At 45.8% G+C, this 26,315-nt stretch overlaps 1 protein-coding gene across 14 annotated transcripts in view; it reads left to right on the top strand.

Moving 5' to 3' along the window:
• Positions 1-26,315, top strand: part of LOC141576215 (uncharacterized) — an 88,227-nt gene that overhangs the window by 21,360 nt on the left and 40,552 nt on the right. For 7 of the 14 annotated variants that reach the window (XR_012504478.1, XR_012504477.1, XM_074358705.1 and 4 more), the window contains exons 12-15: positions 11,227-11,347; positions 12,918-13,067; positions 13,722-13,889; positions 14,057-14,185. Coding sequence is in view for 10 of the 14 variants with exons in the window: in XM_074358705.1 (XP_074214806.1) it covers positions 11,227-11,347; positions 12,918-13,067; positions 13,722-13,889; positions 14,057-14,185 (568 nt within the window). In the remaining 4 variants the exon portion in view is untranslated. The other 7 variants (XM_074358708.1, XM_074358712.1, XM_074358710.1 and 4 more) reach the window with 5 other exon arrangements.

A 26,315-nucleotide genomic window follows, 5' to 3' on the forward strand; every position in this document is an offset into this window, starting at 1 on the left:
CTGCAGGAGCTAAGGCCCCCACCCAGGTGGAGGATGGTAACTTCAGGCTGAGCACGAGATTCCTGGAACACGGCCCTATTACCTACCACCAAGTAGTCAGAAGAAAGTCACACACCTGGAAGCCCTCAAGCCTCATTTTGCCTGTTAAAAACTTTACCCTATTAAAAAAAAAGAAAAAAAATTCACCTCAAAAACCATCAGAGAGTTCAGGGTTTTTGAGCACGAGCCACTGTTTTCCTTGTTTGGTCCTGCAGTAAAATCTTTCTCTACTCCAAAAACAAAAACAAAAACAAAAACAAAAACAAAAACAAAAAAAAAACAAAAACAAAAACAAAAACAAAATAAAGAGATGAGGACATGAGGCTGTGACATTCTCCATCCTCCGGTCTCCCAGGGTGAAACATGTGACCGTCGATTTTAAAAAGATATAGTCCTTAACTAGTCCAGCCCAACTAGTGTGTGTTAACAGGGGCATCACCATCAGAGGCATTTTGGAGACCCAGGAATATTGCAGTCCTAAAGATCTCCTGGCAAATTTTTGTTTGGTTTTGTTTTTTAGTTTTTCTAAAATTGTGGGGCAGACTAGTAATATAGAGGGAAAAATAGTGGTCCAGAAATATTTTTTCGTAGAACAGCTTTATTGCGATATTGTTCACACACTGTGAGGTCCACCCATTTAAATGGTACAATTCAGCGGCTTTTGGTATATTCACAGTGGTGCAACCATTATTATTCCAGAACGTTTTCAACACTTCAGAAAGAACAGTGGAAATGAATGATCTATCCACCCCTCCCCAGTGGTGGTTCTAAAGAAGTTTCCTGGCTGTTTTTGACCCTAAATTAACTTGCTACATTCCATAAATTTCTGGTAGGAATTCTAATCATAATTGCATTGAATCTTTATATCAGAACAGGAAGAATTAATGTCTTTATGGCGTAAACTATTTCTACCCATAAATGTATCTGGGACCCTATCTTTCATCTGTCCAGAGCCTGGCCTATGGAAAGTCTGCACTAATTTGTTGGGTCTGTAAATAATGAGATTATATATATCGTTGGTTGCCACTGTAGCTTTTCACGAAAGAGAAAAGTAATCTCAGTGAAGCCAATTGACTCCATGATGGTCAGAAAGAGTGACAGCCATTGCTGGAGTGATCGAGTGGACTTGGTACTTGCAACCAGTGTTCTCCACCACCTACAGCTAAGGGGATTACAGTGTTCTTTTATTTATTTATTTATTTTTAAAATTCTTATTTTTTATTAAAGTGTAATCAGTTTACAATGTTAGTTTCAGGTGTACAGTAGAGATTCAGTTATATATATGCATATGTACGTGTACATTTTTCAGATTGTTTTCAGGAAAGCTCATTTCAAGAAATTGAACATAGTTCCCTGTGCTATACAGTAGGTCCTTGTCATTTATTTATTTTATATATAGTGATGTGTATCTGAACATACTAAACTCCTAAACTGTCCCTCCCCCTTTCCCACTTGCTAATCACAGTTTGCTATGTCCATGAGTATTTCTAGCAACATCCTTTTTGCTAGTAATATATGCTGGTTAGCTGCCTTCATTTTCAGTAATTCCAACTTATCTGTGGGCGTTTTTCTTCTGGTGGGCCTTCATGTGGTTTGCACACGTGTTCATAGACATCTGTATTTGGGAGAACTCCAGGACTTGTGTAGTGCCTGGCACAGAGCTCCCGCTGTGCTCATGCCTGAACTGGGAAAAAAACATATAAATGTTGGAATTTCCACTGTAGTTGAGACTTCCAGGTTTCTATAAGTTGTTTAGCCCACCTTAATGTTGGCGGCTCCCATACTGGATAATTTGGTGGAACTGCATGTTACGACGGTGTAGAGGGCTTGTATGCTTCTTCTCTTTCCTTTTTCTAACACTCATTCTCCAGGGCCTCCCACGTCCTTCCCCAGCAGTGCCCAGGGCTGGCTTGGTGCTGCGCTGAGGCAAGCTTTGTAAATTAGGCCCTTTCCTCATCTCTTCTGAGCCTCCGTTTCCTTCTCTGCACAACGAGGGCTTAGACAAGAGAAGTGCTTTTTGGTTTCTTTTAAACCCATGTCTCCTTTTGAGAAACAGAGAACTCAAATCTCTGCTCCAACCCTAATTCTTCAGATTTTGATACGTCCTCCAAGGGGTGACACAGCTCTTTCTGGAAAGTTAATGTGACTTTGGTTCTTTCCAGGTAGCACAGAAAAGACTTAAGAGATTTATTGCAGGGAGGGGGCAGGATGGGGGCAGTATGTCACACTTTCTAGTGTGAGAACTGGAGCAGGGGCTTGGATTTAAATACAGCCTCTGACGTGGCCTCTCTCTAATCTTGCACAATGTGATAAACCTCTCTTTTCCTCCGTTTCTTCATGTGTCAAGTTGGAGTGATATTATTTTAGGTTTTCGTGAAACAATACACACATAAGCCATTTGTGCCTCAGTAGAAACCTGACCTGTTAGAGAATCAGGGGTTTCTTTAAAAAAAAAAAAAAAATCTTGTTCATAGCACTCTGTCTATGTGTAATTTGAATTTCCTGGAGTGTGTGGGTTGAGACAAAATTACATCATGGGACAGGTGGCCCCTGGGTCTGGGGGCCCCAGGTTCCTCCTCCTCCCCAGTCCTCTTCCTCTCAGTCCAGGATGAAGTTACTGCCATTAGAATTACATAGACTTCTTGTGGATATGGCTTTTAATTTTATTGTTTCACTGGGGATGGCTGCTGTCATGATTTCCGTGGTCAGGTTTTGGTGACCTGAAGGCTATGCAATTGGGTATTCCTATTTAAGTATAAGAAAAGAAAGTTACAAATACAAAATTAGACCTAGGGTGGAGGCAGGGGCTCTTGGAAGTGGTGACCATTAGCTTTGTTAGCTTCAGGTGCAGTGGCCTCTGGCCATGATGAACCATCTTTGTGCTCTGGAGTTGGAGCGACCAGTGGGCTCGGTGGGACCGTTTACTAAGTGTATCTCATTTGCTGTGCATTGTCCTCTTTGTACTGTGTGTTCCTTATTTAAGACAGTGAGCTCATTTAATCTCAATAAACTCTTTAACAAAATTGGACTTTGTATTTTGAGATGTAAAGTAGATTCCCATGCAGTTGTAAGAGATAATATGGAGAGAGCCTATGGACTCTTTGCCCAATTTTCTTTCATGATTCCATCTTGCAAAATTGTTGTACAATTTGTTATTGACTCACTAACCCTTTGAGGTTTGTGTTATTACTCCCATTTCTATTCGTGAATAAATTGGGGTTTAGAGAAGCACACAGGCCTGCCCAGGTCAACCACATGGTTAATGTAGAGTCAGGTGGAACGTGGGCTAAGGGTTTCCAGGCAGTACCATTGTGATGGTCTGTGGCAGGGGCAGCATTCACTTGCATGTTTATTCATTCATTCAACAAACATTTATTGAGTAAACTCTGTGGGTTAGATGCTTTCACAGGGTTATCTGATTCTTCAGCAGTACTGAGAATCAGGTAATGTTTTCTTTTTTTAATCTGAGAAATTTAGCTCTGAGAGGTTATAACCCCCCCAAAGGAAATATAGCTCATAAAGGAGGGATAGTAAATGTGTACAGTCCCCCACTTTTTATGCAGATTGTACCCTAGGCATTTTACATTTGCAAACTTCCATAATTCAGATATATTCTTGTAAGGCAAGGAATTTTTTTTTAATATAAGTATAGTCAAGTTTCCAATGTTGTGTCAATTGCAAGGGCTTTTTTGAAATTTTGAATTAAAAAAATTAATATTTGACGTGGGGTAATTAGGTTTATTTATTTGTTTCATTTTTTTTTTTAATAGAGGTACTGGAGATTGAACCCAGGGCCTCATACATGCTAAGCATGGGCTCTGCCACAGAACTGTACCCTCCTCCCCAAGGAAAGTTTTCTTATCCATTATCCTGCAGCTTAGGAGTTCAAGTAAATTGGAGTTGAAATCCAGATCTTTTGATCCCACTGTGGTTCTTTTCTTTATATTCTGCTGAAGGGGGGGGTGGGGAAAGCAGTTCCTTTGTTCATTCCTTTATTCAGCAGTTTTGAGCACTGACTTTGCATCAGGGCCTGGCTAGGTGTTGGAAACTGAAAACAAGAAATGACCCTTTTCTGCAGGGTCTGGAAGCCTAGACCAAAAGCTGGGTAATGTGACCCGAGCTATGGTAACCATGTGCAGACGCTGAGGACAAACTTTACCCCTGGCTTTGCTTCAGCTTCCCTGCCTTATGGCTGCTATACACCAGGTCACCGCATCCCAGATGGGCCTGCAGCCCACAGCAGAGTGTGTACCTCAGTCTCCTCTCCCCTCTCAGAAGGGCCTGCAACATGAGCATCCCTACTATGTGCAGTGTGCTGAAGACAACCAGAATCTCCCCGTGGTGGTCCAACCTGTTGGGGATCATCTCAGAGGAGAATTTCTTTTGCATCTATAAGTGAATCTCCTCGGTGAGCCAGATCAGCCCGTGCGGCTCCCAGTGGGCACTCTGTATCCACTACAGGCACCACTACTGGCCCAAGAATGGGTGGAGCGACTTCCAGACCCACCGCAAGGTCGTGGGCCTTGTCACCATCACCGACTGACTCTTGGACAAGACCTTCTAGAAGCTCCACGTGCAGAGGAGCTGTATGGCACCACGCTCTACGACCCTCAGCTCTTTGCCTTTGGGTTGCATGGGGAGGCGGTCAAGCAGCCGCCCACTGATGTGGCCTTCAACCTACATGGACTGCAGAGTGGTGGAGAAGAGGGTCGAGGACATCATCAAGTCACTCTTCATCTTGCTGGTGTCCAAGAGACTGGACGGGGCCCCCAACAATTCTAGGGACAAGATCCCCCTCCCCTGCATCCCGTTTGAGAAGGAGGACTTGGTGGGACTGGACACAGACAGCAGATAAGCCTACCTGGAGGCCGGCTGCCCTGGCTGTGTGCCGGGCTGCTTCCCTACATCCAGAAAGGGATTGGCAAGGAGGAGGGCTGTCTTGTAGCCAAGGGGGGAGGTAGGTGCAGCCCGCCAGTTTTCAGACGTTTAAAAGTGAATCCGCCTTTGTTTCAGAGAGATCCTTTTAGGGTTAGTGTGGACAGTTACTCTCTTTTTTCAGCCAGGACCCCTGGTGGGACCCCTGGAGTTGCTGTCCAATAGAGTAGCGACAGCCACTGATGCTAGGAGCACTGTGGGTTTCTAATTTTTGCTTGTTCCTCTTTTTCTTTCTCTTTTTTCCGTTTTCTCTTGGACCTCCCTGTGCGCATGTTCTTGGGTCTGAAAATGTGGTCTGTGCACACCCTGCACTGGAAATAGCGAGATTGCCCTCCGTGCTGCCTCCATTGCTTTGAAAAGCAAAAACTTAATGGTTGCTTTGATTCATGTATTATCTCAGTCATGTTTTTATTTTCTAATTTTTTTTGGAATTTTTGCTTTGTTATCATGTCACCTGCTGGTGTTTGATACCTGGTAGAATCCTTGCTTTGAGAAACATGTTTGGTCCTCCTTACATTTGGTGACAAATGAGCCCTTATTAATTTTGTTTGTTTTGAGGAGGTGAGATGCGAATTGATTTATGCGGCTTCTGAGGGATGTTTTTCATGGGTATTTTCACTTGGAAATTCAAAGTCTGCAGCACCTTGCTTGATTCTGGCTTTTACACAAATGTGTTCGGCATGCGGCTCCTGGATGTCGCTGTGTGACGTGCGTGATGGCATTTCCAGGCCGGCGGTCACTGGTGAGGAAGTGGCCGGCTCGGGGGTGAGCAGCTGCAGGGGAAGCTGTTGGAGGAAGCAGTCACCGGGTTTTCATTTGCTTTTGCCTTCCCCATGCCATTTACTTTACTTTGTCCTCGTAAAGGGGCAAAAGCGCGTCTAAAATCCATGTCACCCTTTTACTCCCTTTACGAGGCTGGTTTTTCTGAGTATCAGGACAACATGGCCTTCTCCTAACTAGCTGGCTCACCTGGATCTGGTGGACACAGGGACCACTAAAGGGGACCGTAGCTTCCTCTCTACTTCAGCCAGTGGGCATTCAGAGCCGGGTCTGTGGTTTGCCTCAGCAGCCGTGCAGGCCTTCCTGCACCAGCCTTTACTAATAACCCATGTTGGCAGTAAATAGCTGACTCTGTGTCTGTTGCAGCTGACGTCCACCACTGACTGCCGTGTTGTTAGTTTGCGGTAGTGAGACTCCAACACCCCAGTCAGCCGTGAAGGAAGATCCTTTGGCCGACCTAGGATCTTGGATTCTCACCCCCACCCTGGTTCATCTCACCCGGGGGTAGGGTTTGGCCATCACCATCATGCTGACCATGAGGCCTTGTTTCTCCTTTCATGCTCTGGTCCAAATGTGGACACTTCATTCTTCACTGACTTGGTCTCGCTTGAGACAGGCCAGACTTCTGAAAGAGTCCATCACAGTCTGGGAGGGAACAGAACAGAAGTTAAGTGTCACAAGTAGAAGGAGTCTAGGCTTTCCGAGTTGGTAAATGCAGGCTGGGATCTGTGATGGCTGGGCTGTGCCCTGGACACAGTCCTTTCCCGTGGCTCCTGAGAGCCCAGGGGTCGGAGTGAGAACAGCCTTGCCTGGGTTCCTCCATCTTCACCTGCTCACTGGCATGTGTGTCTGCTAACGATGAGCTCCCAAACCTCAGGCCCTTCGAAGTTCAGACCACGGGAGAACATTGAGTCCCATCTCCTGGGCCTCCTTTGTGAGAATCCAGTGCCTTCTGAGGTGACCCGTGTCAGGAGGTGCCTCCCCCTCTAGGGAGCACCCTTCAGAGGACTGTGACTCACTGCACCATGCTGTGAGCTTGCAGAGTTCCGGCCGCGGTCTCTGCAGAACCAGACTTGAGATGGGCTTAGCGACGGAAATGACAGGACCGATTTCAGGGCAGGGCTGGGGTGAGCCAACAGGGGAAATTGAATGTGACCTCAAACACCTATATGGGCGCTGGGGCTGTTACTAAAATGGGAACCCGGGAGTTACCTGCAAGGGATTGAATTCCATAATAAACGGTGGACATGAGGCATTTTAAGATGCCATTTGTCATCCGAGTTATGAATTCAAAGAGGCACTCCGCTCTATGAGCCTGGGGCTCAGGTGAAGGAGCCAAGTAGAGTTACACGTTGGGAGTCGTCATTCTTAGCTGGTGTTCACAGCCTTGCATGTGGATGAGCTCACCTCGAGATGTACAGACTGAGGCTGAGGGAGGGCAGGGCTGTGTCTGGGCTGGAGGATAGCCCAGGCAATGCAGCTTTGGTGTGTCAGTCAGCGGCGTTTGGGATTTTCAGAGCAATGCGATTTATCCTCAAGGTTCCGGGGAGGGGGGCGTTGCCGCCCAGGAAGAAATCAGAAGGGAGGGTCGTGGCCACATGTGCATCTCAGGAAGATGCAGAAGCTGCAAGATCTGGGCGGGACACCTCCTCAGAAGCTGGAAATGCAGTTGGGAGTGGGGAGAAGGTAGTCACACTCACCTGTGAGGGAGGGAGGGAGGCCTGGGGAGCCCCCACCCCAGCGGACTCACTTTCCGCTTTCCACGTAGAAAAGGCGATCAGACAGAGGATCTGAGGTGAGAGGGGATGGGGGTTGGGAGGGGAGCCAACCTGGAGAATGGTGGTTGGACAGTTCTGGAATATTCTCCCTGCCTAGTAGTCTTAAAAACAAAAACGAAACTCTTAAGAACACGGATAGTGACTAGGGAGGAGGCAGTACTTTTTCTGGCCTCCTAAGTGTAAGGCATGTATCCAGGGATACACAGAAGAATCGGGCAGTCTGTCCCGGGGACTTGATCCTTACCGGGGGAACAGTGCAAGTTCAAATGGGGAGAAGGGCAGCGGAGGGAAACTAGCCAGGCCCCGTGTCAGGTACCAGTCGGCCAACCTACTTGGGTGTTGCATTCACAGCCATGCCTCCCAGGTGGGCGGTGGCAGCCCCCTTTTGCAGATTGGCAAGCCTTCTCAGAGGGGTTAAGTATTGGTCCATTTAGCGGCTAGTAAATGCTGTAGCACGATTCAAGCAGGGCCTTGTCAGACTTCAAGGGCGTGTTTTCTCTACTAATTCTGGTACCTCCCTGTTGTACCTGGAATGGTGAAGTGGGTCAGTTTTGGATCCTTTCAGAAAAAGTGATTTAACTGCCTCAAACTGTTTCACAAAGCTCAGTGTTGTTTGATGGTTCGGAAGCACCGCAGTGCTTTTCGCCCCACAGATGTAAGGTCTTACTCCTTTGACGATGACGTGGTTGCAAATGACGTACAGGTGCAAACCAGACTTAGCAGCTTCTGAAGGGAAACTCTCCAGTTCTCCCTTGATCGGCTTTCTTCCGCGAGATGTAACTGCTGCAACTTAGGCCTGAGATTTCCGTATGGAGTGAGGGTTTGGTATCCAATGTTAGCATAAAATGATCAAATGGAGAAAATCGACGTTGACAGTTTATTTTTGGGTTTCATTAGACAAGATGCACTATCAGTTAATGGCCCAAAGAGCATATGAAATTGAGTACAGAACTTTGCATGTCTTACTTTCTACTTAGAGCTGTCTTGGAATTTAAGGTTGTCTGCTTTGGAACTTCAGCTCCACCACCAGGGCACCTGTCAGTGTGTTGGTGTGATTGCATTTACACAGTGAATGTAATCTGGGCTTCCTTGGTCCCAAACGCTCCAGTGCAGAATCAAGGGCTGTAGTCATCTCTTAGTCATGCAAATACTTCTAAAACTATATGATGCCAAAAAAAAAAGGATACAGAGAGAAATTACCTTTATCAAAGATCCTTTGGATTCTAACTGCAAACTGTTGTTGAGCAGCTTTGGTTTCCTTTGGATATGAGTACATACATTTCTTTGCATGTAACTTGGTTTTTGGACTAGAACACCAAGCTCTGGCTTTCCACGAGCCACAAAAATAGTAGCCAAATTGCACACGTATGAAATATTTTATTCTTTTTTCTGAGAAAGAATCCTTGAATTTGGGACTTGGGCTGTGATTTTTGCTTTTTGCTTCTCCCACCCGTCTTATCTCTCACTCCTTATTCCCACGTGGACTTCAAGAGTTTGTGTTCTCAAAGGAGCAGGTGGACAAACACCCAGTTGGTCATTATGCAGTGCTGCTTTAGAGGGAGCCCAGCCAAGAGCTAAAGGACATTATCAGAGAGGACATCCTAGAGGAAATGGACTCTACATTCAGTTGTGAGGACAGAGTCAGAATCAGCCAGGAGAAGGGGTCAAGAGGGTGGCTCAGGTGGCAGGAGCAGCCAGGCAGAGGCCTGGAGGCTTGTGGGTGGGGATTAGGGGAGAGTGCCCTGTGCAGTCCAGGGTGGAGGGTGCCCCTGCTGGGGAGGACACTGGAGAGGGCCTGGGTTGGAGGGCTTTGGAGGAGCTTGTTTTTTACTACAATTGAAAGAGGAGGCAGTGAAAGTTGTCAGCAGGAAGTGACCCTCAGGAGAGGTACTCCTGGTTTTGCTTCTGATGGTCTACAGAAAGAAGGGGTCGGGACCGGTGAGAGCAAGTCTGTCTGTCCCTTTGAGACCCACCCCTTCATTCATTTATTCATAACACACGCACTTCTCTGTGTCTAGGGGAGAGGGGTGAAGTGACAGTAGTAAGCAAAATGTACTTGCTTCTTGCGAGCTTAGCAGTGTCAGAAGTTGATTTAGCTTGGAATGTTCTAGGAACACAGCAGGGAAACCTAAACCAAAGTGCGGGGATTGGAGGCAGGGAAGGTTTCCTTGAGAAACAGAATCAAAATGAGCCTGGATGTAGGTGGGAAGTAGCTAGGCATCAGGTCAGGGGGCCCCTGAGGTCACTGGGGACCTGGGTACTGCGGTGAGGCTGGGCAATGAGAGGAAGGGGCGGGGGTGGTGTTAAAACTGTACCAGCGAACCTCCGAAGTGTTTCGGTGGAGGAGTCATGTAATCAAATTTGTGCTTTGAGAAAGCTGTCCCTGCTCTCTCGCTCTCACGCTCTCGCTCTTGCTCTCTTGAGAGAGAGAGAGAGAGAGAGAGAGAGAGAGAGAGAGAGAGTGTGTGTGTGTGTGTGTGTGTGTGTGTGTGTGTGTATGTGTATGTGTAGCGGAGGAGGGGGTGGGTGCCACAGAGTGGGAGGGTCATTAGAAGACCACTCACAGGCTGGGAGGCGACCAGTGGGAGAGGGGCGTCCGGGCTGCGTGGGGACAACAGGGACAGTGTGGTTGTATTATTTCCTTATGGGGAGCGCTTGTTAGCGGGGCCGCCCTCGCAGGGCCTTGTGGCTGGAAGAAAGCAGATGGCGGTAGCCAGGCTGACTTTCCGCTTCTCTCCTTCCCTGCCTTGTGTGATGGTCTTAGCTCAGCCAATATTTGGAACAGAAGAGCTAAATTCCAGGGTAACCCAGGACTTTGTTGACCTCTTTCAAGTGAGATCTGATAGGATTTATGTGTGTGTTGAGATCTGCATGTTCACTTAGCTAGAAATTCACCGTCTTTTGCATTTCCATAGGGGTTTTTTTTCTTGATAAAGATTGCTTTCTTGGTGAAAGGAAATTGAATATAGCTGCTGTTTTTCTCAAAAATATCTTATCTTTAAAGAAATTTAATATTCAAAAGAATAGGAATATTCTGAAATGATAAAGTAAGGCTTCGGTTTAGTTTCTTTGGTTTCAGAGTTGACACGGAATTTGAGCCTTTGCATTACTTAATAGCACATCCTTGTCAGTATTTAAAGAGCTGTTAGTGAGCGCCCCAGGCCCTAGCTCTCAAAGCATCATTAAAGCTTGCTCTGAAATTGTGAATTTGTAAAGATCTTGCTTGCAGAATCCAAACAGATGGTTTATAATATGCAGCATAGCTCTTTTTATAAAATAATAGGTTAAAAGTTAAGAAAGTAGAGGATAGATATTAAAGCTGAAACAAACATTCTTGTGCTAATGTTGCGACTGGAAATTTTGAAAAGAAAAATCCTTCTGTAATATCATCTACATGAAATACTTCTATGTCTATCACTTTTGAAAAATAACTACTCAGTGTTTTTCGAAGTCAGGACCATTCCAGCTCAGATACTGGCAGTGATGTTTGCTGGTTTTCAATTGTAGAGTCTAAATTTGCCTTCTTTGCTTTGTTTTTTTTTTATTTTTGTTGTTGTTTTTTTTTTTTTTTTTTTTTTTGTAGTGAGAGGGTTGAGTAGTGCTTTGCCAGCATGCTTTTGGGGCAATTTTGGGGCAGACCTCGTGCACCAGCAGTGAGATATTTCTGTGTATTTTACTTACTGGACATCACCAGGGCACATGCGGAAATACGAGGCGGTTTGTGCCTGCAGGCCGGGATGCTTCAGGACTCCCTGGTCCATCACCATTTGTTCTGGAGCTGCTCCGGTCAGTGAATGACTTTCTGTGGCTTGGAGGTAAGGTGGTCTGATGCAGATGATCAGATGTGTAGTTAAAGTGCTGTTACTTGAAATAAGAGAAAACTTTGAAACACAGCTCTAAAAATACAGGATGAGGGAGGAGAGTTGGCTGAGCTGCTTGCAGTGGGGAGTCTTCTCAGGTGACTCCCTCACCGTGATTCCTGCCAATATCTGCCCCAGCCCTGCACGGTAGTCCTGCCGAAGCAAGCATGCCCTTTGCTCAGAAACGCCCCGGATTTCCTTGTGTCTCTGTGTGTTGGCTCTTTTAAAGCACATCTTGCCCTTTGCTTCGAATGAAATTCTCGTTAGGAACCTCTTACACTCATTCTTCCAGACCTTGTCCATAGGTAGCTGCTGAGTGGATGAACAGAATACAATATCTCCATGTAGTGGAATATTATTCAGACATAAAAATGAATAAAAAAGAAAAAAGAAGGGGGAGATGAAAAAGGCCACCTGTTCTGGGAAGTCCACCCTGACGGCTCAACCCACCCTTTTCCCTTTGAAACCCCACCCCTTATACTCCTCTCTATTTGAAAGTACTTGCCACCTTCTAATAAACTATAACCTTTAAAAAAAATAAGATGCTAATACCACTTTGAAATGGTCGACCATTAATAACAGCATAAGTAAAAGGAGCCAGAAACAAAAGGCCACATATTGTTGATTTCAGTGATCTGAAATGTCCAGAATAGGCACATGCAGAGGCAGAGGGCAGATGATGCTTGCGAGGGGCTGGCTGGACAGGGGGATGGGGAGTGACTGCTAATGGACAGGGGATTTCTTTTGGGGTGATCGGGTGTTCTGGTAAGGGCTTCACAACCGTGAATATACAGAAAGATGCTGAATTGTACCCCTTTAAGTGGGTGAGTTTTATTATATGTGAATTATATCTCAATTATAAAACACTGGAAACAAAAAAAAAACTCAGTCAAAGGACAACCTCTCCTGGGCCTGCCCCGCAGTGGGGTCTGTCAGTCTTCCTCTGTGATTGAGATGCTTGTGACATGCTTTTCTCCTGCAGGGATTGTCTCCTGGGGGTGGGAGCGGGAGGCACGGTCCATGTGTCTCCATCATCTAGCATGTTGTAGATGTTCCGTAAATGCTTGTTAATAAATGCTCTGAGAGTAAGGACTAAAATGGGGCTCTTTCCTGGAAGAAGCTGTCAGCTCAGAGGGCCTGCCAGCTACTTAGGATAAATACGGGTCAGAGTGAAGTAACAAAATTCTCTGATAGAAGTTTAACGACGAGCTATAGTACACACTAAGTAGAAGAGATTCTTGAATGGACTTACATTTCCTAATTTGGCTTCGTAAGGAGTAGAGAGAAATAAAAGTGGGAAAGAGAAGAAATCAATGCAAAAGAAAAGAGAAAACATATAAAAATTATTAAGCTGAATGAGAAAAGGAAATGATGGCAGCTTGAGTACGTTGTATTGAAAGAGAAGTCTGTAAATCCACGTGACTGATGGCTGGAGGGTAGCTGTGAGATTGGGCACTTCTCCAGGATGAGAACCCACCCGGGACCCTGACCCACATGGTGGTGATGGGCTGTCAGCTTCCTGCAGAGAACGGTGTCCTGCGTTCTTGGCCTCTCACCTTCAGTCCATTGGAAAGGTACAGTGGAGCTTCCCGGGGGCTACACGACGTGCGACACCACTGCAGACGGAGGGCAGAAGTGCTTGTGGGGACCCGGCTCACTTGTGTTGAGCCAGACGGTAAGGAAATTTGTAGAACTGTAAAACGATGCCACTCTTCTGGTGTTTTGTTTTGGAAAATAGTTATCCTTCATAAAAACTTAACATTTAATGGGCTTATTATTTTAATAGGAATGAATACATAAAGTTTTAAATCCTTCTCTATTTTTCTTCATTTTTTTAATGGAGGTACTGGGGATTGAACCCAGGACGTCTTGCATGCTAAGCCTGTGCTCTATCCCTGAGCCATATCCCTCTCCCCTGGTTTTACTCTTGAATATGGTAAGTATCTGTAGGTATAACCTGCACACACACACACGAAAGCACTCTTTGAGATCCTCAGTGATTTTTCAGAGTGTCAGGGAGATCTAAGACCAAAAAGTTGGAGGCCCGCAGAGCTAAAGAATACAGATGAAGACTGTAGCCCAGCTTGTCAGGCGTGAGGCTGCGTAAGGTTCTCAGGGTGGAACTGCCAGTGAGAGGAGAGCAAAAGGTTGTAGCTACTAACTGTGTCCGCCTTTGAGAAGGAGGCAGGCCAGTTAGATATTTATTCCAGGTGGGCCAGATGAATGTAGGGTGAAGGAGGTGGAAAGGTATTCTGGTCCTGCTTCAGGTGGTATTAATTTAAAACACTTTCATTTCGGGGTCCTTCCTGCTCAATCCATCTCTCTGCAGTGCCAGCATCTGGCCCAGAGCCTGCCACAGAGCGCACATTAGATTCTTGGTTAAAAGAAGGACTGGATGGCCTGTTTCACGTGTGGGCTCAGTCCCTCAGTGGAACCTTGAGCACCGTGAGATTCTTCCGTGTTGCCAGCCTTGACACGGGCGTGCAGAGCAGAAAAGGTGGCATGTTCCTATTTGTAACAAAACTAGAGATCTGTGGGTTTGACCTTTGGGGGAAAAATTGGCATTTCCACGTAATCAGACTGTCCAAATCATTCTTAGTCACTGCAGTCTGGGATGAGGATGGGCCGTAATTTTGCTCATTGTACTTTCATTTTAACGACCAGCTGACCCTGAGGGGCTGTGTTCGGCCTCTGTCATCTGTCACTACCCTGCTGAGACTGGTTGCCAAGCTGGGGCTCAGAGGTTCCAGGGCAGCTCACTTCCTGCCGAGGCAGCCAACAGACACCACCCAGGTAAGCTCTGCCCGTGCCTCTGTCCTGGGCTCGTTGGCAGTCCTTCAGCAAGCAGGAGTAATTTGTTATTGTCCCCTCTGAGTTAAGCTTGACTAATGTTTAAATAAAGTATAAAATCCGTTGCATCAAGAATCCCACACATGAGACATTTTCTTCTGATTTTACTGAATGTGCATCGATCTTATTGAGTCTTATTGAATGATAATGATTACAGTCATTGGTTGATTTCTGGAACAGATACATAACATTTCATGGTAGATCGACCTTGAACTTCTGGGTTCTTTTCATCCTGTGTATTTGCTGATGTTAATCCCAGATGTCAGTTTTAACAGCTGATTCAGGGCCTGGGGGCTGCTGCTTTTTTTCCTGGTTGACGAATGTCTCTTACTGAGTGAAATTAGATTTGGTTATGTTCATTAGCAGCTGCAGACAGCAAAGAATTTTTTTCAGGAGATGACCTGCAAATGATCGCTGAATGACTTTGACCCTTTGGGCCCCTAATGAATGAAATTGCCTTAAAAGGTTCAGGACATAGCTGTCATATCGCAGAGCTTGCACAGGTAATAATAGAATGCGGAGATCCAGGTGGGACACAGAGCTGCCAGGTGATTTTTGATGCATGAGTTTTTATTTATTTTTTTTATGGATTATTCCCTCCAAGGAGAAAGCCTCTGGTAGTAGATGTGTATTAGATGAGGAAATGCCATAAATTTCCTTTTCCCTGATTTATTCCATCCCCCACCACCACCAAGTGGTGCAGAGAACATTTATAAACCACCACTGAAGCCGCGCGCACTGAACCTGGGTGCACTCTTTGTACCCAATGAATCTGATGGTTCTTGAAGAAGTGTTCATCATTCTTCCTCAGACCGTTCAAGTGGTTTCCGTGGGGTCTCAGCTACTGGAGAGGGAAGAGGCAGCCTGAGATGTGATAGAGGAGATCAGGTCTAGATGTCTCTGTTCCCCCTTTCCTGGGCTTGATTCTGACCTGAGGTCCCTCCCGTCAGTGTTCCCCCCACTGTGTTTATCCCTTGCCGTCATCGTCTCTGCTGTCTCTGGGAGGAGGTTCTAGCTTTCTAAGCCCCCGGTCCTCTGCTCCCTCTCTCTGGGAGTGCCTGTTGCTGTGGGTGGCTTTGTTTTGTTGTCACCCTGCAATGTGAAGAGTCCTCGTGTGCTGAGGCCGTTCTACTCATGTGAGCAGTGAGGCTCAGAGATTTTGCAGAGTCATGTTTCTTTTTCCCCCTTGCTGAGTGTACGTGAAAAAGGTTTAAGTCTGAGAAAGGGCTCTGTCTGCAGAAATGTCTTTATTTAGCATTGCATGGTGTAAAAACCTTGAGAGCTTTTGAATCATTGAAGACAGTCTGTGGCGAAACAGTCAGTGAAGCCCAGGTGAGACCTGGAAGAGCCGCACTTCCCTCACTGCCACGGATGGTGACTTCACCCCCGTTCAGGCAGTAAAGGGCCCAGACCTGTGAAAGGAGGTGACATCATGAATACATATGTGTATCCGCTGCTTCACCTTGGGTGTTAATTTCAAGCTGAGGCAGTTTGTGGCGGCAGCCTCATCCTACATCAGGAATTTATGAGGAAGACCAGACAGACTTGGTTAGTGCAGTATGAAGTTTTCATGAAATTAATGTCATTCTAGTAAGATAGGGACTAAAGTGTCTTAAGCAGACAACCTTGAAGTTTATTTACATAGAATGTGTATTTTTACAACTCAGAATTCGTATTGCCATGTAACCATCCACTAGAACTTTTAAATTTGTAGGAATATGACCAGAACCATTAATTTAGAACAATCAACATTAAATATTTTCAGGGAATAACCTTATCTCTTTTGTGATTGAAGAAAATTTTGATTTTTTTCTGTACTCTTAATAGGTTTTAAAATATCAAAACATTGATTTGACATGTCACTTTTTAAATAGAGAGAATAAAGTTCAAGCTGTTTTAATATGTAACTAAATATTTTTGTATTTCAGTAAACTGGTGTGATTTCCTGACTCTTTGGGAAGTATTTTGCAAGACACTTAGATTACCTACTGTTGGAAAAATGCAGAAGTGACTTTTATGAATATAGGACTAGTACAGATCTGTTGGTTTTTGATATAGTGCAAGACATGAGGACTAGGAGAGTTTTGCTGCTGATTGCCAGATGGACAGATGCCGGGACCCAGTCTCCCCTCCTGTAAAATGAAGAGGCTTAACTGGATTCTTCTCACTACTAAGATGAGTTTCCATGAGCCTATGTGTTTTGTTTCTATTCAGGAGTATTTACAATTTCAGATTAAATGCTGAATACCACTCCCTTCCCCGAAGCAGAATTCAGTGTGTGCTAGATAAGCATTTAGTTATCTGATTCTTCTTTCTTTATTTTAAATTTTATTTTCCTGAGTTATAGTCATTTACGATGTTGTGTTAATTTCCAGTATAGAGCACAATTTTTCAGTTATACATGAACATGCATATATTCATTGTCACATTCTCTTTCACTGTGAGCTACCACAAGATCTTGTATATATTTCCCTGTGCGATACAGTATGTTCTTGTTTATCTATTCTATATATACCTGTCAGTATCTACAAATTTCAAACTCCCCGTCTATCCCTTCCCACCCCCCCTTCCTGGCAGCCAGAAGTTTGCATTCTTTGTTCATGAGTCTGTTTCTGTTCTGTATTTACACTCATTTGTCCTATTCTTTTCTTTTTAGATTCCACATATGAGTGATCTCATATGGTATTTTTCTGTCTCTTTCTGGATTACTTCGCTTAGAATGACATTCTCCAGGAATATCCATATTGCTGCAAATGGCATGATGTTGTCCTATTTATGGCTGATTAGTATTCCATTGTATAAATATACCACATCTTCTTTATCCACTTGTATGTTGATGGGCATTTAGGCTATTTCCCTGTCTGGGCTATTGTAAAGAGTGCTGCTATGAACATAGGGGTGTAAGTTTCTTTTCGAAGTAGGGTTCCTTCTGGATATACGCCCAGGAGTGGGATTCCTGGGTCACATGGTAAGTCGATTCCTAGTCTTTTGAGGAATCTCAATACTGTTTTCCACACTGGCCGCACAAATCTGCATTCCCACCAGCAGTGTAGGAGGATTCCCTTTTCTCCACAGCCTCTCCAACATTTGTCATTTGTGGACTTTTGAATGATGGCCATTCTGGCTGGTGTGAGGTGATACCTCATTGTAGTTTTGATTTGCATTTCTCTGATAATTAGTGAAATTGAGCATTTTTTCATGTGTCTATTGATCATTTGTATTTCTTCCTTGGAGAATTGGTTGTTTATGTCTTCTGCTGAGTTTTGGATTTTTTTTTTTTTTTATATTAAGCCGTATGAGCTGCTTGTATATTCTGGAGATCAAGCTTTTGTCGGTTTCATCATTGCAAAAAGTTTCTGCCATTCCGTAGGTTTTCATTTTGTTTTGCTTATGCTTTCCTTTGCTGTGCAGAAGCTTGTAGGTTTAATTAGGTCCCATTTGTTTATTCTTGCTTTTATTTCTATTGCTTGGGTAGACTGCCCTAGGAGAATATTTTTGAGATGTATGTCAGACAATGCATTGCCTAGGTTTTCTTCTAGGAGGTTTATTGTATCTTGTCTTATGTTTAAGTCTTTGATCCATTTTGAGATTATTTTTGTGTATGGTGTAAGGGAGTGTTCTAGCTTCATTGCTTTACATGCTGTTGTCCAGTATTCTCAACACCATTTGCTGAAGAGGCTGTCTGTTCCATTGTACGTTCTTGCCTCCGTTGTTGAAGATTAGTTAATAAAAGTGTGTGGGTTCATTTCTGGGCTCTCTATTCTGTTCCATTGGTCCATATGTCTGTTTTTGTACCAATACCATGCTGTTTTGAATACTGTAGCTCTATAGTATTGTCTGAAGTCTGGGAGGGTTTTTCCTCCAGCTTCTTTCTTTTTCTTCAGTGATGCTTTGTCAATTCTAGGTCTTTTGTGCTTCCATATAAATTTTATTATGATTTGCTGTAGTTCTGTGAAATATGTCCTGGGTAATATGATAGGGATTGCATTAAATCTGTAGATTGCCTTGGGCAGTGTGACCATTTTAACAATATTGATTCTTCCAATCCAGGAACATGGGATATCTTTTGTTTTTATTTATTTTAGGCTCTATTGGGCTTAACATTCCTTGATTGATTTTCCCCAATCCTATAGCAGGCAGGTAACCTTGATGTGCCATCATTGCTTGGCTTATTTGTCTAGATTGGGAGAGGAATGTAAATTTTAGCTTTCCATTGTTTTAATAAGTCTTTCCCCCATAGATTTATCAGCAAGTCAGCAATATAAAGTTGTATCTTAGTTGTCTGACCATCAGGGCCTCGACATTCAAGGATCAGACTGCTACATTTTAATCCCTGGGTTCTCCCTACACCCACAACATCAATATTTGCTGGCTGTGTTGGCCATCGACTCGGCAGTGAGTAGAACTAATGATAGAAATGTCCGCTTCAGAATCAATTAAGCCTCTGAAAGATTTTTCTTGTATTTTCACATTATAGACAGGATGTGAATCCAGAATCTTTTTGGTTGAAAACACTCCCACCTTTCCTGTACTTCCAAATCCTTCGTTTCCTCGCACATTGTTGCCGACACCTGCAGGGTAGTATGGCAGTAGCGGCAGCTGAGCAGTTTTATTTCCTTTTTCTGCTTTTCATGGCTTTGTAGATGACATCATAATCTTAATTTCTCCTGCATAGTCACTATCTGTCACCCCAGTATGAACCCGGACACCTTGAGAAGTTAAACTCGATCCTCCTAATAACAGGCCCACTGTCCCAGGAGGAAGAGGTCCATACATTTCTGTTTCTATTAATGATGGTTCCTCTCCTGGCATAAGAATAAGTGAATTTAAACAGGGGATATCGATGGAGGCACTCCCTGCGGTTTCTGGGGATAATTCCATGACATTGTGCTGTAATCTTTGTTCGCACTGGCATGTACAGGGAACACTCCCTTTTGTCACGGGGCTGGGAGCAAGTCCCTATTGAAGCTTTCCTGAAGCATTGTCCCATCCTTATGCAACACAGACCAACATTGGTTTGCCCACTGATTTCCTTTTTCACATCTTGGACAGACTCCAGGAGATTTTTCCTTCTTATTTCTCATAAAATTTTCTGGTGCAGCCTTTTGTTCTGTATTTCTTCATTCCTTTTTTGTATGATCAATTTTTCCACAATTAAAACATTTGCCTTGAAAAGTTTTTCCTAATTCCAATCCTGCCATGGCTTGCAACATAATATTGGTCTTAAAACTTTCTGTTCCCACTCTCTGGCACAATTTTATATATTCAGTCAATGGAGCCGTCCCTTTAAAGGGACCGATAGCCTTTATGCATTCCTCCTTAGCATTTTCATAAGCAGGAAGTTGAAGAATATTGTTCGCAGACTCCAGGCTTGTCTGAATGGGAGATGGGAGCAAGATGACCAGAGCAGAGTATACTGGGCAGGTCCCATACACCTGCCTCTGTCACTGCCATACCCCCAGACCCCTGACCACACCACACAAGCCTCCTGGGAGCAAGCTAACCAGGAGAATTTCATCCCTAGAACCTAGGGAAGCAGATGCTGCCCCCAAGGCAGGCCTCAGGGGAGATGGAAACCAATCCAGTAGCTCACACCCCACTTCTTATGCACATACTGAGAGTCCCTGCTGTGATAATGATGACAGTGGGGGTTGGAGGTGCCCAAGACCATACTGGGCACAATACTCAGTAATTACTTCATTTACTTTATCCCTCACAAGCCCTTTATGAAGTTGGTGCCTTTACTTTTTCCCTCTTTGACAGATAAGGAAGCTGAGGTTGGAAGAGGAGTGACTTTTCTAATACTAATTAACGATGATGGAGGTGGGGCCCAGGTCATCCATCTCCAAAGCACAGAGATCTTAACACACAGAGGATCCAGGAAAATGGGCATAGAATCTGATGGGAGACCCTTTTCCACTTGGTTATTTCTTCATCTGGTTTACCAAGAGGTGTTTTCACGTTCTTACTTGAAATGTTAAGACTATATTGAACTCTTTGCAATTTACCAACTGGGTAGAAGAAGGTCAGACAGCAGATGGTCCCGAGGTCCCTCTGACTCAGTGACATTGTGAACTGCTATAAATAACAGCCAGATACCCTTCAATCTTCCAGTTCAAAAGGATAAGCCTGCACGTTATGTTCAGTCATTGACTCCTGAAAGTATAGGCTGTCTTCTCCCAGCTGACCTCCCCTTTGGTGGATATGTACAAAAATGATGTACATCCAAAACCAGGAGCTTGGGCTCCAATAATGACATACCTTATATGAATAGTATTTACATATTTTACATGCATTTCAGTAAACTCATTAGTTTCCTGAACTCCAGGTGGTAGAAATGAAAACTTGCAATATAATGGAAAACTTTGGCACTGAAAAGTTGACTCACACTCCCCGTCCTATATAAAATTCTGTGCTGCTCAGGAGACGATGAGGAAAACTGATGACGCAATAAGTGTAGTTCCTTCCCTAAAATCACTTGTGACTTCATCGATGAGATCACATATATAGAAGAAAGCAAAAAGCCAGCGTTAATACGTGAGTGCTGTGTTAAGATCTGTAGGGATTGTCTCAGGCTGAGCTCCCCAGGAAGCAGATCCTCAGACAAAAATGTGTGTGCGAGCCTGTTTCGGGTATGTTCTTACTTAGGAAGCTCCTAGGGGGAGGCAAAGTGAAAAGTGCTATTTCAAGTGAAAACAAAAAAAATTCACCATCCCCCACTTAAACCACGTGGGCTGGCAGAAAAAAGCCACCTTTCACATGGTTTCACTCATAGGGAATATCCAGGAGAGGTAAAAACAGGCAGAGAGGAAGAGGACTTGGGGTTGTCAGGGACTGGGGAGGAAGGAAGCAGAGTGTGTGCTTTGGATCCAGGATTTTACTTTGAGGAAGGAAATAGTGAGAAACTAGATAGTAGTGATGGTCGCACAGCATTGTGAATGCACCTAATCCTCCTGAATTGCACAGTCCAAAAGGGAAAATGTCTATATTTTATTGCAAGAAACTAAAAACATAAAAATAAAGGATATCATAGAAGATGTGAAAGAAACAAAGGAAACTAAAGAAAAACCAAACGAAAACAACTCCAGGGAAGGGAAGTCAACTTTGGGTGGGGGAGGGGATTGACCGTGGGAATTTGGAGAAGAAGGTGTGGCTGGGGGCAGAGGGTGCTCAGCCCTACGGGGTGGTGATGCCTGAACTGGTTCTCCGTTGCCCAGCATTCCAGGTGTAGTTTCTGGAGGAGCAGTGGGAGCTGCAAGCCGGAGCTTGGGGTCTCCTGGTGGGCCCAGATCGTCCTTTGTTTGGTCTCTGGCATCTTCCCCTACCCCGCCTGCTCTGGATCTGTAACTGTTAGACTTGGATAGAGCTTTGAGTCTTGTGGAAATGCTCAAGCTGTGACAGAAAAACAATTTCCCCACGTGCATCCCTTTCCATGTGCCTTTTCAAGAACAGAAAACTTCCCAGAGCTTTTCAGACACGTGTCACACAGGAAGTGCCCACAGGATGTGTTCTGTGACTGAATTCTTCCAGACAGGTGGTCTGAAGCCAGTCTTTGCTCTGGTCCCAACAGCAGCCTCTGGGGATGCCTCCCTGTGTGGCCCAGCCCTCGGCCCTCCCTCACCTACACACAGGCACCCAGCCCTGCCCTTCTCACCTTCGGGCTAGGCCTCTGTTGGCTCCTGGTCCTCCACCTGACTCATAGGGAGGAGGGCACGGTGCTCCAGGTCGGAGCTGGGTGTGCTGAGCTGCCCGTCAGCCCCGGGCATGACCCTGGTGAGAGGCCTGGGTGTTGTCTGGGCAGGAGGCCTGCCCTGTTCACATATGGGCCGTGGTAGTGGGGACACCTCCATGTCCAGATCCACCCGGAGCCTGTGCTGGGCCTCAGAAGTGTGGCGCACCAGCCCCTCACTCGGGGATGTGGAATGGGTGTCCTTGTCCACCAGCTCCTGTGGTGTCTGGCTCTGCAATGATAGTGACCAGCGGCCACCCTGGCCCGGAAGTCTCAGAGCCCTGCCTGGCCAGGACCACACCCTGCTTCTGCTCCCTCGACCCTCTGCTGCCACATCAGACTGGGACCTTGGTCAGCTCAGTCACCCGGGAGGGAAGAGACACACCCAGAGGGCATGGGCTCCACCTCAGGCAGCAGGGCCCTGCCCTGGCTCTCCACATCCCAGCCAGCCATCTTGGACCCGGGTTGTGGACGTGACGGCCCTCACAGGCCTCTGACTCTTCCTCAGCCTGCTCTTGCTTGAGGCAGGACCCTCCCACCCCAACATGACGGCCCCATCTGCACCAGCCAGGAAAGGGCTGTGGGGCTACCCAGGTGGGATCTGAGTGGTCGCACGGCCTCGGTAAGCCTGCCCTAGGACTCCCTGTGTTACCTTTGGGTCCCTCTGGCCAAAAGTCCAGAGGCGCCTGGGGTGAAGATTCACCCAGTGTCAGCACCGATGATACAGTCCCTTGTTGCAAGCATTCCACAGGCCGCGCCTTGGGTGTTGGGATGCAGCAGAACATCTCTGGGTTGCACTGTTTACCAACCAAGTGAGCTGAGTAGGGAGCTCCTCTACAAAGTCGGTGTCTTGGAACTTGGAACTAGGTTCCAAGTTCTGTTGAGCTCTATTGTGAGGTCACTTCCTGGGGTCCCCTTCCCCAAGCTTCCTCCTGACACAAAGCTCCCCAAGGGCATTTCTGGGCTGCCGATGTCTCACTTCCCACCCCATGCCATGTCCACACACAGTGACACCAACTCAGCTCAGCCCTTAGCCCTGGGGAGACCTGGATGCAGCCAGGGCACCAGCTCTGGACACACCTCTGAGGACACAGCTGGGTTCAGACCCGGCTCCCCCGTCAGCAGTGCTGTCACCCTGGACAAGCCACGTGCCTTTCAGTGTCTCCCCAGTCCCCCATCAGTGCAGAGGGCATCATTCAGGCCCCTGATTCCTAGGTAAGCCATAAGTCTATAGACACATAAATGTCCACTGCATATGTCACCCCCATGGGCTGGGATCACAGGGAGCTCGTGCACAGACCTAGCGAATGAAGGACACCACACAGGGCTGGCAGAGCACAGAGCACACCCTACACAGGCTGGGGTCTGCCCTGAGGAATGGGGAAAGTCACCCTTCTTGTCGCCTGCTTCCCAGCTCCCTGTCCCCAGGTTGAAATTAAATACAATTCTGAAATTGTCCACTCTGGCATACAACCTCCTAAGTCATTCTGTCATATTCAGATTCAGGCTCAGTGTCTCAGCTGGGCCTCTAGGGTGAGCTGCCCCACAGTGTCTCCCTGCTTGTTTGCCTTCTGGTCACACATCCTTGTGTGATCCCCACACCCTCCCCTGCAGGGTGGATGGACATTGGGACCAGGTTCTGACATGTAGACTGACTTGTGAAAACGTGCATGACTTCCACACATTCCCAGCTCCAGTGTTCATTCTTTCTCTTTCTCTCAGTTCTTCTCTGTCTGTCTTGTCTCTCTCTGTTTCTCTCTCTCCCTCTGCCTCTCTGTGTTTCAGCCTGTCTGTCTCTTTCCTGTACGAATGTGTGCATATGTTTACGTGTATATGTGTGTATTCATGTGTGTGTATTTTTAGGACCCAGGGCAGATCACTTCTGAAAATGCCTTGATGACATATTATGCGGTATTCATGTTACTGAAGAAAAAAAAAATCTTTGAAAGTTGTGCAAACACTATGGTGGGATCATCTCTAAGGATCAGTACCGCTGGGGAAGTGATGCACCTGTGGCCCTTTGATGCGTCCTGCACACTGTTCCCCCGGAGAGGAGCGTCTGTTCACTCTTCCCTCCAAGGGGCCTGCTGGGGCCTATGCCTCCTCACGTTGTCACCAGGCTAAAGACCTGCCAGTGCGATGGTGACCAGTGCTGCCTCCACAGTGTGTCCGTCTGCCTGTGTCCTCACCTGAGAGGTTGAGCATCTCGAGCACACTGGCCACCTGCACTGCCTCTCATTGGAACTGCCTGTGTGTGTGTTCTGTTTCTTTTTAGAACACTGGGTTTCATGAGGTTTTTGGCCCACAGGGATATGAAATCATTCCCTGACCTTGGGTCATGAGGAAAGCTTTTTCCACGTTGTGGTTTGGCTTTCCAGCTGTCTTTCTTGGCCTTTGTTTGTTCTTTGGTTTTGTTTGATTTGTTTCACCACAGGAAGAGCTAAGCATCTCCCTTTTGGCTCTGGTTTCATAATTAGAACAGCAGTGCCTACCCCCAGATGATGCACAGAGTTATTAAAAGGGCTTTATTTTGTACATATTATCTTTAATTCATCTGGATTTTTCCTTTCAAAATACAAACATGCTAATTCATGTAAACACACACAAAAAAATCACCAGTCCCCTCTTAAGTTATGTGGGCACACACAAAAAGCCACCTTTTATATGATTTCATTAACAGGGAACTTCTAGGATAGGTAAAGACACAGAAAGAGAAAGGGGATTGGGGTTTTTCTCGGGCTGGGGGAGGGAGGATGTGGGCTGTGCTTTGAATACAAGTTTTTACTTTGCGGAAGGAAATAGTCTGAAACCAAAGAGTGGTGTCGGTCTCACAGCATTATGAGTGCACTTAATGCTCCTGAATTGCAGAATTTTAAATGGGAAAAGGCTAAACTTTATTCTTGTAAACTTAAAACATATAACTAGATGTTACTCTAATAGAAAAGAACAAACCTGACTCCATATTAGATCTGTTCTTTTGTCTTTAACCCTGTACCCTGTCTTCTAGGCTTAGCCTTGCTGGCTCTGCACCTTTTGTAAAACAATGTTGCCTTTAGCCTGTCTGGTAAATGAAAGAGCTTGTTCTCAAGGCTCTGACCTTTAAGCATATTAACACTTTTGCACTGATATAAAGAGAATAATTTGCCAAATAGGAAATAACTTGTTTTGTCAGAGGTTTTGCAGGGGCACCATGACCTGACCCACGTGGACAGCTATAGACCAAGAAAATGGTAGACTACGTCCTGGAGAACCATCTTCCCCATGTCAGACTTCAGGTTCCTTTTCTATTGAAAAGGGGTTGGGCTGTGGTTCGTTGCTACAAACTTCTTGGTGTAGGATTTCTTTGTTCTTGGACTCCTTTGCAGTGGTCCACGTGGGTTGGATCATGGTATCCCTGTAAAACCTCGAAGAAAGCAAAGGTTATGTTCTATCCTGCAACTTGTTATCTTTATAGGAGGGCAAAAGTGTTAATATCCTTAAAGGTCAGAGCCTTGAGAATAGGCCCTCATGCATATTTCAGGCTAAAGGCAACATTGTTTTACAAAAGGTGCAGAGCAAGCAAGAATAAGCCTAGATAACAGAAGACAGGTTTAAAGGAAAAGGAACAGATCTAATATGGATTCAGATCTGTTCTTTTCTATTACAGTGCCTTTTGGTGAGAGGTAAGAGGATGTTTACAGGTGGGTCCTCCTCTGCCCCAGGCTGGGGTTCAGGCAGGAGTCCTTCCAGGTTCACCATGACTGTGGAATTGATGTCCTGCAGAGAAAGTAACAATTATTGGTGATTAAAATTGCAGACAAAGTCCCTTCAATTGCCTGTAAACCATACCATGGCAAGGGACATCTCATAGGCCAGTCAACAGTCAGTCTCCCCTGATGCAAGGGACGAGCAACATGGCGGGTTCCACAGTGGCCTGGCCTGCTTTGTTCTCCAGCCTTGGCTTCCTAACATGAACATTTTAAAAGCTCCCATCCCTCTTTCCTTTGGCCCAGTGTGAATGAACAAGGTCCCTGCACCCACATGGGCTTAGCCCAATCCATGCACACAGCCCTGTGCACACAGCCAACTACCTGCTCTCCATCTCTGGGCTTAGCTGCACCCTCCAAACTCCCCAATCCCTGCAGATCCGCATTCCCAGTGCTTCTGCCCTAGGGGTCTGGATCACCATCAGGACCATCAGCCACCCCAGGTCCACAGGCCAGTTGCGGGCAGCCAGAGATCACCCTGACACTCAGACTCAGATGAGGCACAGCGTGCAGGGTTCAGGACACCAGGGCGGGAATTGTATCTGCCTCCAGTTCGGCCCGCCTCGCCCTGTAGCCTCAGACACTAGCTATGCAGGTG

The sequence above is a fragment of the Camelus bactrianus genome, chromosome X (assembly GCF_048773025.1).
Source record: "Camelus bactrianus isolate YW-2024 breed Bactrian camel chromosome X, ASM4877302v1, whole genome shotgun sequence".
NCBI lineage: Eukaryota > Metazoa > Chordata > Mammalia > Artiodactyla > Camelidae > Camelus > Camelus bactrianus.